The sequence below is a fragment of the Varanus komodoensis genome, unplaced genomic scaffold, assembly GCF_004798865.1.
Source record: "Varanus komodoensis strain SLA01 unplaced genomic scaffold, ASM479886v1 scaffold16, whole genome shotgun sequence".
NCBI lineage: Eukaryota > Metazoa > Chordata > Lepidosauria > Squamata > Varanidae > Varanus > Varanus komodoensis.
Window position 1 is genome coordinate 13,567,335 of NW_025335468.1, and position 17,244 is coordinate 13,584,578.

A 17,244-nucleotide genomic window follows, 5' to 3' on the forward strand; every position below is an offset into this window, starting at 1 on the left:
GTAGTCCCATGCCCAACACCATGTGCCCTCCTACATGCACTGAGCATTTTGGGACAGTATCATCATTGTGAAGGAGACCCTCAATTCCTGAGCCACCCCAGCCATGGTGTCCTTCACATGAATGTGAAGACCAGCTTGGCCAGCTCAGACAGAGAGTCTACTGAGCAGTAGTAAGGGCAGTACACCAACAGAATCCCAATCTTTCCCACTGGCAAACTCTCCAAACCAGTAGTCAGATGGCCAGACAGCCTGGAGAGTAAGACAAAATTCTTATAGACCACAGCAATCCTGCACCTCCTCAGCCCTCAAATCTGCCCTGGTGCTGAAACAAGTACCCCAGTGAGCACAACTGGGAGAGGTGAACTCCTCCCTATGCACCCAATTCAGATTTCAGTTACATAGGCCAGACCACCTGCTTCATTCATTATTAGATTGTGTATAACTTACCGTTTAAAAGTAGCACTCAGAGCCCTGAGCGCAGGCTGAGAGGTACAAACCTGTGGGTTCAAGGAAGACTGGAACCATAGCTATTAGTTGTCCAGCCTGCATTCTCCTCACTTGACTGACCCTTTTTCCAGCATCATTATCTCCCTCCTTCTGAGTTAAATTTATCATAGGCCTGTCATGTCAATAAAAAGTGGTTATTCTTACCAACAGTTTTTTTAAAACATGCCAGCTGCACAGAGATCTTTGGCTATTGGGCAGTACAGCAATGCACTGAATCAGGGGTCCCCAACCCCTGGGCCACAGACCAATACCGGTACGTGGCCTAATAGGAACTGGGCCACACAGCAGGTAGTAAGCTGTGGATGCACAAGTGAAGCCCCACCTACACCTGCAGCCACTCACCAGCACCACCACCCCAGCCCCACCCCAGACCACCAGGCAGCAGACCCTGACAAGGAGCACGCAACCCAGATCCCCTGCATGCGCAGTCCACAGCAGGGCTGTTGGAACAGGAGCCTTCCAACCAGGAAGGGGCATGTGGGGATGCACACTGGCTTCCAGCGTGGCTGAGCAGGGGCTGATGATGGCAGAGGACAAGGGAACCCTCTCTCACTACTCTGGGTCAGTGGGTGCCCTGCTTCCTAGATGTTTTGGACTTCAACTCGCATGAGCCAATCAGCATGACCAATGCTGGGAACTGCAGTCCAAAATGTCTGAGGGGGCATCACACTGGAGAAGGCTGCCTTATACCCACTTAAAAGGCAGTAAATCTGATTGATCACAATGGGCTTTAGTTCTACGTGAACCTCAACTGTCAGATTAATTTGTATTTTAAAAGAGTAAACTTAAGACTTTGGAAATGTCACACCTACAACAATTCACAATGAAAGCTGCAATGCTTGCAGGTTATATTCCCATCACAATATGTATTCCTTGCCTTAGTATTTTTAATTGCTTATTTTTCATTGTTATTTTTACCAAAAGAAAAAAGTTCTAGTTATCTGAAAAGAACCTTTCAGTTCACAAATTAGTATCTTCTCAGAATCAGAGCGGCTTTCATTACAAACGGGGATAAAATTGCAATACAAGGTTAAGTTCTTTTTTTGGTGAACATTTCCCACAAAAGCCATGTCTTCAGAATCAGATTGCAAGAGCATTATCTGAAGTCAGTCTTTTCTTTGTTACAGTCAAGTTTAGCTTACTACACTATCAAAAATAAAAGCACTGTAAGCTAATTGCTGGGTAGAATGACGCAAACTGTTTCCAAGACAACAGCTAGAGTACTGGAGTGCCTGCTCTAGCATTTCCTCATCTGTTTGCATTCAGGCCAACAGTTTGACAGTATAGTCGCTACATCCTGTTTCATTCAAAAGACACTGAAATGTACAGACTGCAAAATTTAACCCTTAGTTAACATTTAAAAAGTTTCAAATACTTACTGAACACAATATTTTGAATTCACTATTTATTTTCTGATTAAGACACATGAAATATTAAAAATCTTTTACATTTGAAAAAACATCTCTAGGCACAAAAACGATAATATATAGCATGTATAGAGAAGATAAATGTGTGAGAAAGCACAAAAAGTATTAACTTTGTTCAAATGTCTCAGAAAATCAGCACAAACCAGTGGCTACAATTCTGTCTTAAACATTTATATAATGTATTATAATTATTCATAAAATGTGGTACTAATATGGTTGACTTGTATATGCACAAGCCACATAGAGGCTTAGAAACAGCTGGCATTACAAGTGCTTCATGAAACTTGGGACAGACATTCCTGAAGCTGAAGAATTAATGTTGTGATGTCATATTAATCCCCACTCCTGAGAAAGCAGGTCAGAGTGTAATGCCAGGCAAGTAAAGCACACATGGAGCTTCATGAACTACACATATCACCAGCACAGTTTGATATAGATTTAATTTGCACTATCAAATTTCTAGTTGATGAAGCATCTCAAGTATCAGAGGATGAAAAGACACGCACGAGAAGTTGGTCCCATTAATCTTTTACTTTGCCTGTTCCTGTACTTTCTCTTCAGAGCAGCTACACAGAAATCGATGCAAACCGTTCCTGGCTGTTTTACTACAGCAATCTGATAAGGTCCATTTGTGCACTGCTTGGTCTTACTTAGCAGAAAAGCAAGTTCACTGTTTGTAGTAGCTACCTGGATTGCAAACAAACGTAATTGGTTATGCATGATTCTAGCTACTGACAGACTGGATGCACCAAATTTTGAAGGCCATTCTTTGCTGTACATTTGCCAGTATAATCCTGCCTCTGAGGAAGAGCAAACAGGATACCAAAGCCCTGTACAAGCTCTAGCAAACTGACAGAGCAGTCTCTTCCACTGTAAACCAAATACAATGTAAACGAAAACCCAAATTGAGTGTCCTCAGACGTAAGCGCCCAACCCTCATACAAATACATCTGTTGTAACTGAAATGATTATAGATGGAAAATCAAAATGAACACTTTCCACACAGTATGACTTATGTGTACCTGTTTAGGAGTCAGCTTTTCCTTTTGGAGATATTTTTACATTTCTTTCCACATCTTTGCTCCTGCCCATCACACTAATGAGCTAAAAAGACAGGAAATATACTAGATAATTTTATATGGAAGATGCTCCAACTTTCCTACTTTTTTCATGGAAAGATAAATAATCAAGACCAGAGACATGCACTATGCAAGCTCCAAAAACAAGGGAGGATTGTAACACATTGTTAAATTGTTCCTAATTTAACAGTGTATTACACAGCTGAACAATTATGCTGGTTGTCACTAAAACCACCACTGAACAGGTTATATGAACTAGACATTTCCTTAGAGACACTATGCTGGACTTATGCAGGATATAAGAGAAATTTGGTAGAACTTACATTAATCCCAAAGCCTCTTAAGAAAATTGGGATACTATAAATGAATGCAATCTTTAGTTTCAATGATGAGTAGTTATTTTAAAAAGTCATTGAGTGAACTTTACAAAATGGAAATAGAAGAGTTATATAGTCATGGAAGATAGATGTTATAACCAAGGAGGAAATGCATTTAAAAATCAGAGGGCTAGATATCCTCATAATTGCATTATCATCAAATTATAGCATTTCTTTTAACATAATTTGGACTACAATAGTCATTTAGAAAACTAACACGTTGGGAAATAACAGTAATGGATGTCCACAGTGCACCATTAGCTAAAGCACACAATAATATCCAACTTAGATAAGAGAAGATACTTAGTTATGGAATACTGGGGAATACATTTAGCAATTTGGGCTTCAGAAAAAGACTGAACTCAAAGTCCTGGTTTGCATGAAATTATGCCAACTCATGGCTTGCTTAATCCCTGTTTTGCCACTGCACATGCCAGGCATATTATGAAGCCTTTTAAAATATTCAGTCCTCAACTGGGGGATTGCTATGTGGGCAATCATGTGACAATCAAATCCTGGGTTACAGGCTATAACTCATATATCAATTAAAAAATGGATGCTTGTTCTGTATTAACCAGGTCAATAGTTCTCTTTGCATGTAGAACGAAACCATGCTTTTTCTCAGCATGTGTTAGTGAATAGAGGGTTGTTGTTACATACAAACCCAGAAATATGGGTTAACTATGGGATATGAGCTACAACCAAACCACAAAAAGAACTCATGGTTGTGAAATTTAGGTTAAACCATAGGTTTAGATCACAGATTGTCATTACATGAAAATCATAAACTGTGGTTTCTTCTACCTAGATTGGGCTCCATAACTATGCTATCTTGAAACTGGTATAGTCTGTTCTCCCCTACTGATTATCATGTCCCTGCCCTCTCTGCACTAAGCTGCCATGTCATCAGAAATTATAGATTGCCCACTTTGTAAATCTCACATTCACAGAAACACACATACTTAGAATTGTTGTATCCATGGTTATATATTTATTATTACATTTATATCCCACCTTTCTTCTATTGTGGAAGCTGAGGTGGTCTCCCATCTAAGCACTGGCCAGACCCAGACCCACACAGCTGCACTACAGTCTTACAATCATGCTAAGCAGAGAAGAAAGAGAGGGAGAGGCCATCTTCACCTCTTTGTCAGCATTTTGCCAATCCTGCAAGTGTTTTGGAAAGGGAGGTGGCCTCAGGATAACTCATATCCTCGTTCCTACTATGTCTTCCCCTCCCACCAAGGCAGACCTTTATATCCCACCCTGAGGTTGCATTTCCAGCAACAGAGATGCAGCCTGTGCAGTTCTTTCCATGCTGACTGCAAGAGGGAGGGAAAAGGAGCTCCAGTTCACAACTCCAAAGTCAACACTTTCCCCAACCCCAGAGCTGGAAATATGAACTATCCTATGGCACTATGAACTATCCTATGCATAGGGGCTATTGGATTATTCCTAAAACAATCAAATGAAACAACTAAAGAAGGGAATGGAATCGCATCTTATCCCACAAAGTTTGCATCATTTTCTTAAGGCCTCTGAGCAATCAAGTCAAGCTAAATGTATTCCAAATGTTTTTGCTTCAGTTTCACAGTAAAATCTTAAAGTATTAAGCAAGACCATTTCCAAATTACCTTAATTTCATTGTTGGTGTTTATGTTTCCCACATTATCAAGGATGCCCTAACCTAGAACATCTCCTAAATATCCAGCATCTTCATGACCGCAATTTATTTTTGAGTACAAAATGGTGGGGGAATGGAATGTAATGCTAATCTACATGGCAATGCAGATGCCCAGAAACAATTTACTGATACAATTTATTTTATTACACATTTCGGAAGTAAAACCAGATGCTGGTTTTATTGAATTTTATTCGGCCAGGGCGGCTTATTTTTACTGTATATATTTTAATTGTTATTGTTTTAATGTATTTTGTATTTGATGTTGTAAGCCGCCCCGAGGCCTTGGCAAGGGGCGGCATAGAAATGTTTTAATAAATAAATAAATAAATAAATAAAATGCTACACTATCCTAAAAGCAAGAACCAGGTCTGAATTCTGTACACAGGGAAAGAAGCTTTGCCAAATAAAGCAAGAATTACATCTAATCAAGGATTTTTGCATCCAACCATGGTTAGCCTAACACTGCCAGAAAGTCCACAATATTGCAGAGAAGTTCAACCATGGCAGCTTTGTGTCTCATGTAGTGTGCATTTTTATTTTTGGTCAGTATCACTCCGGCACCTTGGCTTAAGAATGTTTTGTTCTTAGAAAGACAGCAAGACCCTTGGAATTTGCCAGGAGTAAGAGCTCAGACAGCAATAGGAGGACCACTTGATAGTCTATGTATATACTCCACCAATTAAACAAAAGGGAGTTGCTCCTAAAGAATACCAGATGGTTGCCTACCTGACTTCCAAGTTACTATCAAAGACAGAAAACCCAAGAGAATATCTTTAAATTGGTCCAATTCAGAAGTACCTGCTTCCCAAAATGGATTAGCTGGTAGAAGCACCACCTAGGGCACACCTTGTGCTGCCTTTTGCCTGGAATAACCCAGTTAAATTGCTCAGTAAGCTAATTCCAACTCTGATTAATTAATGAATTAAAGTATTTGTATCTCATTTTTCACTGAAAAATTTTCCTAGAGCAGTTTACATGCAATCAGTAAGCAAGAAAGATTCCATGCAGAAGCTTACGATCTAAAAAGCCACAACATGCAGGGAGAAAGAAACAGGGTGGGAAGAGAAAAAGGAAAAAAAGTAGTCATGTACGGTTTGCTCAGTTGTATTTCTTCCCCTCTCACCTCACTTTGTCCATTGTGCTGAATTTAGCCAGAAACCTCCTTGAGGGTCTCACCTAACTACTGATCCCTTTGTACTCTTTGTTCTGAATTCTCTAAATGTCACTGAGTTTAAGCACTTGGTATAGTCTTTCCTTCTTTCACCACAGGATTCAGAAGACACACTTGCTGCTACAATGCTCTAAAAGTGACTGGGATTCATTTGACTCTCAGGTCTATTCCTCATTAACCTTTTCTAGCTTGCTTGCTTGCTTGCTTGCTTGCTTGCTTATTTATTTATTTATTTATACTACACACAATAGTCCCACACATTTCCAGGACCAGAGTTGTTCTCTTCTCTTCATGAACTACCTTGCTAACTCATTTGCCCTTTATAGTGCCTTGCAGAAGCAGTCAGCTTCCTTTGTCTTTTTTACATTTTGTTGTGTAACAATGTGGAATTGAAATGGATTTAATTGGCAAAACTACCACTAGTTTAAATTTTTGGTCTACTTAAGTTTTGTGCAGCAATAAAAACATTCTGCATCTTCACAGAGTTGATTAAAAAGTGGTAACCATGCGAATCAAGTTCATTTCAATTCCAGTTTCAATACAATGAAATGTGGAAATGTATGCGGCGGGGGTGGGGGGTGGAATACTTCTTCAAAGCACATATTCCTAGACAAGTGTCATTCCCTGGTAAAGCTCACTGGGTTTCTCCATTCCAGTTCCAACCATGATGAAGCCCACCCTGAGCTCTATGCACTAGTCAGTGGAATAGGGCCTGTATCCTCAAGCTGCTGACTTTGAGTCCAATGGTTTGGTGGTCAAGTAAAGAATATGGTGCTGAGGTGATCACAACTGTCTTGAGTCAAGCACAACTACCATTCTTAGTTATTTAATTATTTCATTGAATAAAGAAAAAAAACTATGTTAACCTACCTTTCAGGATGCATTTACCCTCACAAAGTGGCTTGCAAGAATATAAAATGTGAAGATACAATTACAATTTTAATAGAAATATGAAACAGCAGTTAAACATTTTTCAGGATCAAATGGCGATCAAGATAAATGTTCTTTCAAGTTTTGTTTTTGTTTTGTTTTTTAAACCAGCAGTGATGAGGTCACACATATTTGTATCCTGTGAAGGGAGCTCTGTATAGGGAATCCTTTCCTTTGTTATCCTCTGCCCTAATGGCCTGGAGAGTCATAGAATATGGGAATGTCTGAGGGCCTGGGATGGAAAGTAGGTACAGGAGAGAATGCATCATAGACTTGAACTGGGAAAATCTGCAGCATTGAATAGAAAGAACACTCTGTTAGTTATGTAGAGAAAATAAATCTATCTCAGTGAAAGAGCCAAGTGAACTTGCTAGATTTTATTGTCTACTGATCTGGGGACTGTCTGATGGGTGCTTGCTTGGATGAAGAGGTGAGGGATAGTGAGGATAGGCCCAGAAGGCCCAGAAATCATGTCCTGGTGGTTATAATATGGCTACAGCCAAAGTGCCTCCTACTTAATTATTTTCTCAGGGTTAAGCAGTCGGTCAGATAACATGGTCCCAAACTATTTAAGCTTTTGATAATCAATTCTAATCCTTTGAGTTAGTCCTGAAAGCTAACAGGAAACACTAACTATAATGATAAAGAATAGGAATTATACCAGCTGAATGCCTACCATCAAGAAGCATTCTGTAACAGCTACAATTTTCAAACCATTCTTCCTTGCTTGCCTCCTTTATACAGTTATGTTGCCTCTCTCCATGTATGTTCTTTTTCTCAGAGTCTAAGGAGAAGCCTCATTTTAAATTCCACTGTTTAAATTCCTCCATTTTAAATTCCACTGTTTCCAACCAAATTGCTCTGATTCCAGTATTTCTACAAAAGGTCTTGTAAGCCATTTCATGATCTTCCCAGAGCCTTTGACATCTCTGTATCCTGTGGTCTTGCATCAGATTGAAAATACCCATTTTGAAATCATAACTAAAAGTCTGGAGCTCAAATAGTGTCCTGTTTTCACTATGAGTTTCCAAGTATTCATGCCCACTCAAGTCCTCTGTGTTCCTCTTACTTTTTAAAAAGGTGAATATCAGTGCTTTAATTCTATTTTCTTCTCGTGCACATTTGATTTTTCTGAATCTATCATATTTGTTCTCAAGCAGCCTACCATTTATCATCAACACCCTGTCAGTAAAAGGCTGTAAATCCTATCATGTAATTTTCACACAGTTCTTCTCACTCCTTATTTGGGAAATAAGGAAAGACTAACTGTTCTTCTCACTCCTTATTTAGGATTTGACCATATTTCCTCTACTAGAACATTTTTCTTTCTTTTATTATGGCATTTATGATAAAGTATAAAAATATTTACTATAATGTTTGCTCTGAACAGTCATATACTGGGAAAATCAACTCAAGGCATGTATTGCACATGCCACAACCATTGCTATGACATATGACACATGTATACATGTGAGTTCACATTTAAGCTTGAATAACACAAGCAGTAACACAAATCAGGGGATGAAAGAAACAAACTTCCTCATTTGTTTACCTCCCTTGCATAAGAAATTAGTATTTGGTGGCATACTGACTGTGAACCTGTAGACTGCATTTATGATCTAGTCTATCAGATGATGTTTCATTAATCTGTGTAACTCCCTTACTTAAATTAGGCCCATCAGTCTTTTAAAATGTTACTGTATTATTTCTAAAACATAATACATAGCCCTAATATATTTCTTAATTATAATATGATCAGGCTAAGCAGAAACACTTCACTAGAATGTTTGCTTGTCTAAGATAGTTCTATGAACTGAAATAAGATGGGCAATGTACAGTATACAACCTGTCACTAGCCAAGCATACGGGCTTCTATGGTAAGGGCAACAGTATTATCACAATCCAAACTGCAATACTGGAATACAATGCTTTGATGCAATGCATTTTTCCTTTTTGTTCAATGAGGAAAAAATGGAAGCAAGAAAAATTACCATTCAGATGCAGCCTAAGGTTGTAAGCTTCTTCTTGACCCTTCCTACCTAAACTAATGGGTAGAAAAGTACAAAAAAACAGGAAGTTATCAAAGAAATTATATGGCAAAGCAACAGAAGGAGCAAAGCTACAAACGTTATATCATTAGAAGCAGATGGTGACTATCTTTAACTGGATAATCACTGAATATTTTAATATATCTTCATACACGTATTTTCCCCTTAAAAGCTAAAATTTCAGTCATTTGGTTACTGAAGAACACTGAAGATAGCATTCTGCTTTAATCATACTGATTGTAAAAGACAGACAAATTAATAGGGGACATAAATGTACTATGTTCCTGTGCTGTAGCAAATTAATTTGTTATAGCATGGAATGAAAGTAGTAATTGGGCCATGGATTAGAGGACATGTTCCCTGTAAAAGTCTGCTATAAATTATAAGAAAAACGATGGTGACAGACAGCACTTGCTACTTTATATCAAGAATAAAGTAGAATTGGCTAACATATTAACCAGTAAAAATGCGAAGTACTGTGGCATTGTAAATCTATGATTTGTTAGGTCTATGGTTTATTCTACTTGTTTTCAAAGGGTTCAGCTGATTGAATGACTTTTATGCAGTCATACCTTGTTTTATAGCGCTTTGCAGATAATGTTTTTTACAAATTGAAAGTTTGTGGCAACCTTGCATTGAACTAGTCAATCGGCATCATTTTTTCAACAGCATTGCTCAGTGTCTTGGTGTCACATTTTGGCTATTCTCTCAATATTTCAAAATTTTTAATATTATTGTATCTGTTGTGTGCTTGTGGTAAGCTGGGATCTTTGATGATACTCTTGTAGCATCAGATAACAGTTAGCATTTTTTTTAGCAATAAAGTGTTTTTTAATTAAGCTATGTACATTTTTAGACATAATGCTTTTGCATACTTAATAGACAACAGTATATTGTAAACATAAATTTTATATGCACTGGGAAACCAAAATATTGCTTTATTGCAATATTCTCTTTATTGTACTTCAAACCCACAGTATCTCCAAGGTATGCCTGTAGTTCCACGATACTTTCTGCTTGACAAAACAGCAGAACACTGCTCCTTTTCTGGAATTTGATTTTTAGGTGCTATCCTAAATCCTATCATTTCTAGTATGGCCAGTCACAAGCATTAAAACTTCTATTTAGAGAGTAAAAAAATTACATTCATTGATTTATTACATTTTTAGCCTGCCTTTTTCTTTTTTAAAGAACTCAGATCAGCTTATATCATTCTCCTCCTGCTCTCAATCTTTTCCCCACAACAACCCTGTGAGGTAGGTTGGGCTGAGTCTCTGTGACTGACCCAGAGTTACCCAGTTCAGTCCATGACTAAGCGGCAGAACAGAACACAGATTTCCTGTGTCCCAGACCCTTGCTCTTAACCACTACACCACACTGGCTCTCAAATCCTGGCTTAAACATTTCCAATTCAAGATAATTAACCAAGCAATTTTTTCTAGTCAAGTAAAAAAAGTACTTTCATATTTTGGCATTAGTCTCTACCAACATAATAAAGGCTTTAACTGATCAAGTGCATTATGGTTATTCTTTTTTATAAGATGATCAGAGCCTACTGAAACAGCAAACCTTGAAAAAATAACTCTACACACACATATTTTATCAAATACCTGAGCAGCCACTAAAGGAAACCAGTCTTTCTTGAGAGAGGTGTTTGCTACACGCTGCTTTTCCAGAGTGTTTAATTGATATGCTAGTCCAATTTCAAGCACAACTATGAAGTCTTTCATATTTTATCTACCTGGATCAGTTTTCACATACCCTATCTCCACAGTGTGGTGTAGCTTTTAAAGTGATGGACTAGGACTGGAGAGACCTGGTTTAAGTCCCCATTCAACCAGGAAATTCACTCAATGACTTTGAAACAGTCAGCACCTCTCAACCTAAGCTACCTCACAGGGTTGCTGAGAAGATAAAATGGAAAGCTCCCTTGGGCTCCTTGGAAGAAAAGAAGGGATAGAAATGCAACACATAAATAAATGTATATATCAATTAGTTCCAGTTCCGAGAAGGCAAGGATATTTTGTCAATTATAAATGTCATCCCTATTAAAGGGAAGGTCAGATTCCAATGTAATCTTACTTCCTGATGCTTATCTAAAATACCTGTGTAGCTGTAATTGGTCTTGGCCAGGGATAACATGCTGAAGGGACATGGACTGACCCTATATTATACTTACTTGAACAGTTAAACAAAGACCTCTAACAAAGCAAGTATATCGCGCCTTTCTCCACAGTGGATAAAGAAAATCTGGTTTTGGCAAATTGTAACATTCCTTCTTAACTTGTGCACACTGATTGTAATACAATTGTAATACTTTTTAATGCATTTTTCCTTTTCCTTTTACAAGGAACACTGTGCCTGGGATTTAACTCTTAGTACCTTACTATGTTTAACTAACTTGCCATGTTTCATGCTATTGGTAATCAGTAGCTTTTAAGCTACAGCATCTCAAATGCTTAGAAAAATTGCAGGTAGTAATTTAGGAAATAGGGGCATATAATAAATTCCCATTTTCCCTCAGGTTATTCAAAGTCTATTCCTCCTCCCTCTAATATCAATCATATACAAAGTACAAATGTTATATCTTAATTAAAACAAATTATAAACTTTGCATGTTTCTTTCAGGTAGGAACAGAGGAAGCACAATTCATGAATGAAATGTACTTCCTGTTTTGGTATGGCTGGTGCAGCAGTACAAAATGCACTTGCATTGGAGAGATGCACAGGTTATTTCCTCATTTGCAACTTGCACATCTCTCTCATACAAGTTCCTTTTCAAAGGTTACACCAGCTGCATAAAAAGAAGAAGTGAAAACACATGTCACCTTCTCAGGCATCAGTTATATGCAAAGTTCTTTTTGCTATGGTACATCATATATGTGGTCTGATACTGAAATCAGATACTTTTTAATGGGAACTATCAATGTTCAAGCAGCTGATGTTAAAAGAAGCTGAACTCAAGCTTGTACTGCTGCATACAGTACATGTCTCTCTCTTACTTGTTTGGTTTGGTTTAGGTTCAGTACTGACATCATAGAACTATATACCAATTTCCAGAAAGATCTCAAGTTTGAAGTATATGCTCAGTAATGCTCTGGTAATTTTGTATTTTCATAATATTCCCTCAAATGAAAAAATATACTTTGTTTTCTTTGTTTTGTATTTTTCTAAATTGGAGCGTCAAAATGTTGCTCTTATGACAAAAATATCCAACTGCTGAAATAATTATCTCTGACTTGATTTATTGGAATGTATTTACCAAGACAAACAAAAACCTGACTCTGTACTGCTTTTAAAAGAAGAAAACTAGGAGACATTGCTTCTGTTAAGATTTGGCATTAATATATAATTAAAGGGTCTTTGGGAAAGAACAGGAACACATAGGATAATTTAATTTAGCATTAATTTAACATAAACACCTAGGATAAAACTCCTATGATTTGAATGCTGAGGTAATGCACTATATTAAATATACCACTTGAAAATGTTTAATTCCTATTCTTCTACAAATATAATAAAACTTATGTTCAAAAAATGGCTTCAACATGCATTTTTCTTTACTTTCTTTACATAAAGTTCAACCCTGTACATGTCTACTCAGAAGTATGTCCCATTGAGTTCAATGTTGCTTTATCCAGGAAAGTATATGTAAGATAACAGCTTCGATCTATTTACATATTTCTCAGCTGTGCATATGTATAATATTAGTTTATGTTTAAAGTAACAAACTATTTCTGAAACAACTAATATATTGTATTTTAAAATACATATTTACAGAATTGTAGTATAAAATATTGAATACTGTTGGGCTCTATAACAAATATAAGGAACATAGATTTTCAGTTCTATCCCATGTAAATAAAATCACCATGTAAATTCCCTTACCATTGTAATTTTGATCAGAAGTTATTTTTAGAAAAATAAAAGCAATTTAAAATAGAGTTCTAAAATAGATTGCAGGACATATAAACTAACACAAACTATTAAGCAAGCTCAAGCATATTCATGCCCTTTACAGCTACAGATTAAATGCTCAGTTTAGAAGTTTGATATTTGTGTGCTGTGTACTCCAATCAAAACCGTGGTTACTCATTAGTAAGCCCTACTTAGGTCAGTGGAACTAAGTATGCAGGCACAGAACTGAAGCTTTAAGGTGCCAGTTACAGATTTTTCCTGAAATGATGTGAGGAGCAGCCAGATCAAGAGAAGCTGCACAGATGCTTTCCTAATTTGGTACTGGACACTTACCTGTCATGGTCACTTTTTTCAATTATAAGAATGTCCTATACCAAAGACTACTAGCTATATACTATGAAGCAATTTCAGAGACAATTTCCATTTGGGTCATACTTTGCCGGTGCAAAATAATGTATTATTCTTAAATAAGCGAGATAAATCCAGGATCAATCAATAGAAAATTTGTGCCTGCAAATAACCCCTTTAAGAGCAAGTACTACTAACAAAAATGGTTTGATTCAGTCACCCAAACACAATAAGTTTGTCAGTAGCTTCCTATGGAAATAAACCATTCAGAGCTTTGTGTTCCTTTACAGCTGAATTTGAAAATTTCAGGTTCCAAATATCACCTGCTTAAAAACTTGAATCTGCATTAACAAATATTGGTACGGCTCTCCCAATAGCCTTTCCTCAGACCTCTGTTTCAATGCATCCAATGAAACATTAACATCTTTAGTATCTAGTTACTATTATCAAAGTATAGCAGATTGTGTTTATTTTTTCTCTCAGCGAAGTTTGTCCAGATTATTTGGTTGTGTTAAAGAACTCACAACTAGCACCGCAAAAGAAACTAAATAAACAGTTGATGAAAGAAATCAGTCCGTGTGTTCACACCACTTTTCTCCCATCATGGGCTTGGGGGACTGACAGTGAAATAAAAGCAGTGCCAAACTAGTTCCAAAATTTAGTATGTATTTAATTAACGCATTGCTTGAATTGTTTTAGTTAACATCCTGGTTATTTATGTCAACTTGGCAGCACAGAAGTTAAAATACTGTAACAAAAAGTGGCTGAATAAAATGCATCACTTTTTTGAGAGTTTATTATATAAAAAGAGAAACTCAGGCAGTAACATAGTTAGCATTGTTACAAAGGTCTAATAAGGTTTAGATTTTATCTTCCTGTAAAATTAATTATGCATAGCTGTCTTGCACTCAAGTCACATATCAGAAAATCAAGAAGGATCATGTAACATTTAAAGGCTATAAATATTAGGCATAGGGGGTTATAGAACTGCAATTTTTGCTGCAATAGGTTAATAAATAGGTTATTAATAATGGCTACCTCTCTTTAAGTATCATTAAACCATTTAGGAAGGATTCGGCAGGAACAACTCCCTTTTGGAGAAGACACAGTGAAGGAGAAACCGAGTTCTATGGATATACGTGATCCGGCTTTAACGTAAACATCACTGTTTGCTTGGACAGGTTCATCGATACACACACACACACACACACACACACACACACGAGTGATTTGAGCGCCTAATGTGGTGCGCGAGCGTTTTCCTTTCACCGAGCTGTTCAGAGTTGCAAGATGTTCACGCACGAAGCATCGCTTACTTAGAAGTTCTGCTACAGAAGTTATGCTTCACCTCCTTCCCACAAGGCAACTGCTTACCTGTTCTCTGGAAATGCACGGCAGCGAAGGTCTCCTGGACATTTGGCAGCTGCCATAATAACTAGTGGACGTCTCCCCCAAGGACACGCAGCTGGATCTCCTCCTGGGTCGGATGACGGGCACTTTCTCCTCCGCGCTGCTGAGCAACTTCGGGTGAGCGTGCTGAGGCTGGTGCTGCGGTCCCCGGCCCGGTGAACAGCAAGGAGGGAAGATGCAGTGCTCCCCACCCAGCAGCGCCAGCAGGCAGCCCACCATCCCGACTAAGCCGGAGAGCAGCGGCCGAAGGGCCGGCGGCAGGGAGCCCAGGCTGGTGAGCGAGACCAGCCACACGAGGCTGGAGAAAACCAAGACGATCAGGCTCCTGCGGAGTCTGAGGCTGCGCTGCAAGAGGGTCAGCCCGGCCACCGAGCTCAGCGCGGCCAGCAGCCGCCCGGCCACCATTCGCAGTTCGGCCGGTGAGGGCTGGGGGGCGCCCTCCTCCGCCTCGTCTTGGCGGGGCAGCAGGAGCCACTGCAGCGCCACCACGTCCCCCGAGTAGCAACACACGGGCAATGCCAGGAGCCACCAGGAGCCGCCAGACTCGCCCCGGGCCAGGTAGCAGGTGAGGAAGAAGAAGGCGCAGGCGAGGCTGAAGAGAGGGCTCAAGCACTCGCACAGCCCGACCAGCGGGAAGAGCCCGGCCGCCTCGCGGGGGCTCCCCGTCGCCGCCTCCCCTTCGCTGTCCCTCCACGGGAACCACCAGCACAAGAGGAGCGCTGGGGCAGCCGCCGCGGCGCCCAGAGCGAAGAAGAGCGCCCGGCGGTAAGCGGCCGGGAGCAGAGACAGGAAGCCCAGCGGCGGGCTCTGGGGAAGCGGGGTCGCGCATCCCTTCACGTAGCCGTTCCTCAGGCTGCTGGGCTCGGAACGCGCCGCGGCGCTGTCCGGAGCTTGGCTGGCAAGTTTGTTGTGCCCGTGAGGGGGTGCGGGGGAGGCGGCGTCTTTCTCTTCCCTCATGGTGGTCGCGCGGGAACAGCTTGGGCGAGGAAAGGGGCTCGTCAGCTTCTCCTCCTCCCTCCTGGCGCCGCCGCCTTCATCTTTTCAAAAGAAAGGCACGCCGAAGGCACCAGCAGCCGCGGGCTCCGCTGCTGGAGCGCGGGCGGCGACGCAACGCTGGAGAAGAGTCCGGACTCGGGGCATGGTGGGTAAAGGGGGAGGGAGAGCGAAAGGTAAAAGTATCTCTTTCTCTCTCGCTCCGAGCTGCGCTCGCGGAGGGAACTCTCTGTCGCCTCCCAGCGCTCAACGACCGTAACGGCCGTTCGCGCGCTTACAGGACACACCCCCGGGCCGAGGCGCGTGTTGCGGCGGCGGCGCGTTGGGCTCTCAACTTTGTCATGCCTTTCTTCCATGCCGCCTGTACTCGCACCCCAGCCCGCTCCGCTCCCGCCTCAGGGCCCAGGTTTGTCTCGGAAGGCAGACAACCGGAGAAGCGCAAGGAGGGCCGTTGGATCCTAACGGTCGCCAATGGAAAGGAGGGGGCAGAGGGAGAAAGAAAGCGTTATAACGGCGCAATAACTTAATCGCGCCTTCCTCGGGAGTAAATAAGCGCTATAACGGCGCAATAACTTAATCGCGCCTTCCTCGGGAGTAAGTCTCGCGGCACCCCACGGGGACAGGCTCCCCGGCAGGTAAGGCCGAGCGCAGCTCCGTGACAGACGGCGAGGGGGGCCCTCCGGAAGGGCGCGTGGATTTTGGAGGCCGCCGCCCGCGCCCCTTCCCCGCCACGAGGAAGTAGGTCCGCGTCCGCTCGGCCCCGCGCCCCTTCGCCGCCCCTCGCGTGGGTTGCTCAACGGCTGGCTGTTCGTGCGCTGGTGAATTCCTTCCCAACACCTTTTCCTCCCTCTCTCACTGGCTCGTAACTTTTAATTTACTTCCTGAAAAAAAGGCCTTTTTAAAGCACAGGGAGTGCTGGGACAAGCTGAAGAAACTACCATTTTTTTTGTTTGTTTGTTTATTAGATCCATTTCAGGTGGGGCTCAGGCTAGGTTTGTGACAAAACCAGTCTTGGTCATCTTGTATGATGATCTATGTTGGAGGAATGTGATCTGGTTGATGACTGAGTCCAGATGGACCGAGCATATAACACCAATTCTGACCCACCAATTCTTGCCTGTATGTTTCTGAGCCCAATTCAAGGGGCTGGTTGGTTCCTACAAAGAGAACTCTCAGGACAGAGAGTTAATCCCAGTATTAACTTACTGTTCTGCAGCAGGTTGCACATAATTCTTGTTTAGGCTGTTGCATAACCAGTTACATAATCCTATCACCATTTGCGTTTGTAGAATGCCACAGTTGGATACTGCTCAAAATGGCCAAGTGGCCAAGCCATAGTGGTAGAGGGTCCC

At 40.7% G+C, this 17,244-nt stretch overlaps 1 protein-coding gene across 2 annotated transcripts in view; it reads right to left on the reverse strand.

The window, feature by feature from the left end:
* The window catches only part of PDE3B (phosphodiesterase 3B), an 87,010-nt gene extending 71,002 nt beyond the window's left edge, over positions 1–16,008 (reverse strand). For both annotated transcript variants that reach the window (XM_044425566.1, XM_044425565.1), the window contains exon 1: positions 14,864–16,008. In XM_044425566.1, coding sequence (XP_044281501.1) covers positions 14,864–15,856 — 993 coding nt within the window. In that variant the 5' untranslated portion in view covers positions 15,857–16,008. The remainder of the gene's footprint in view (positions 1–14,863) is intronic.
* Between the last annotated feature and the right edge of the window lie 1,236 nt (positions 16,009–17,244).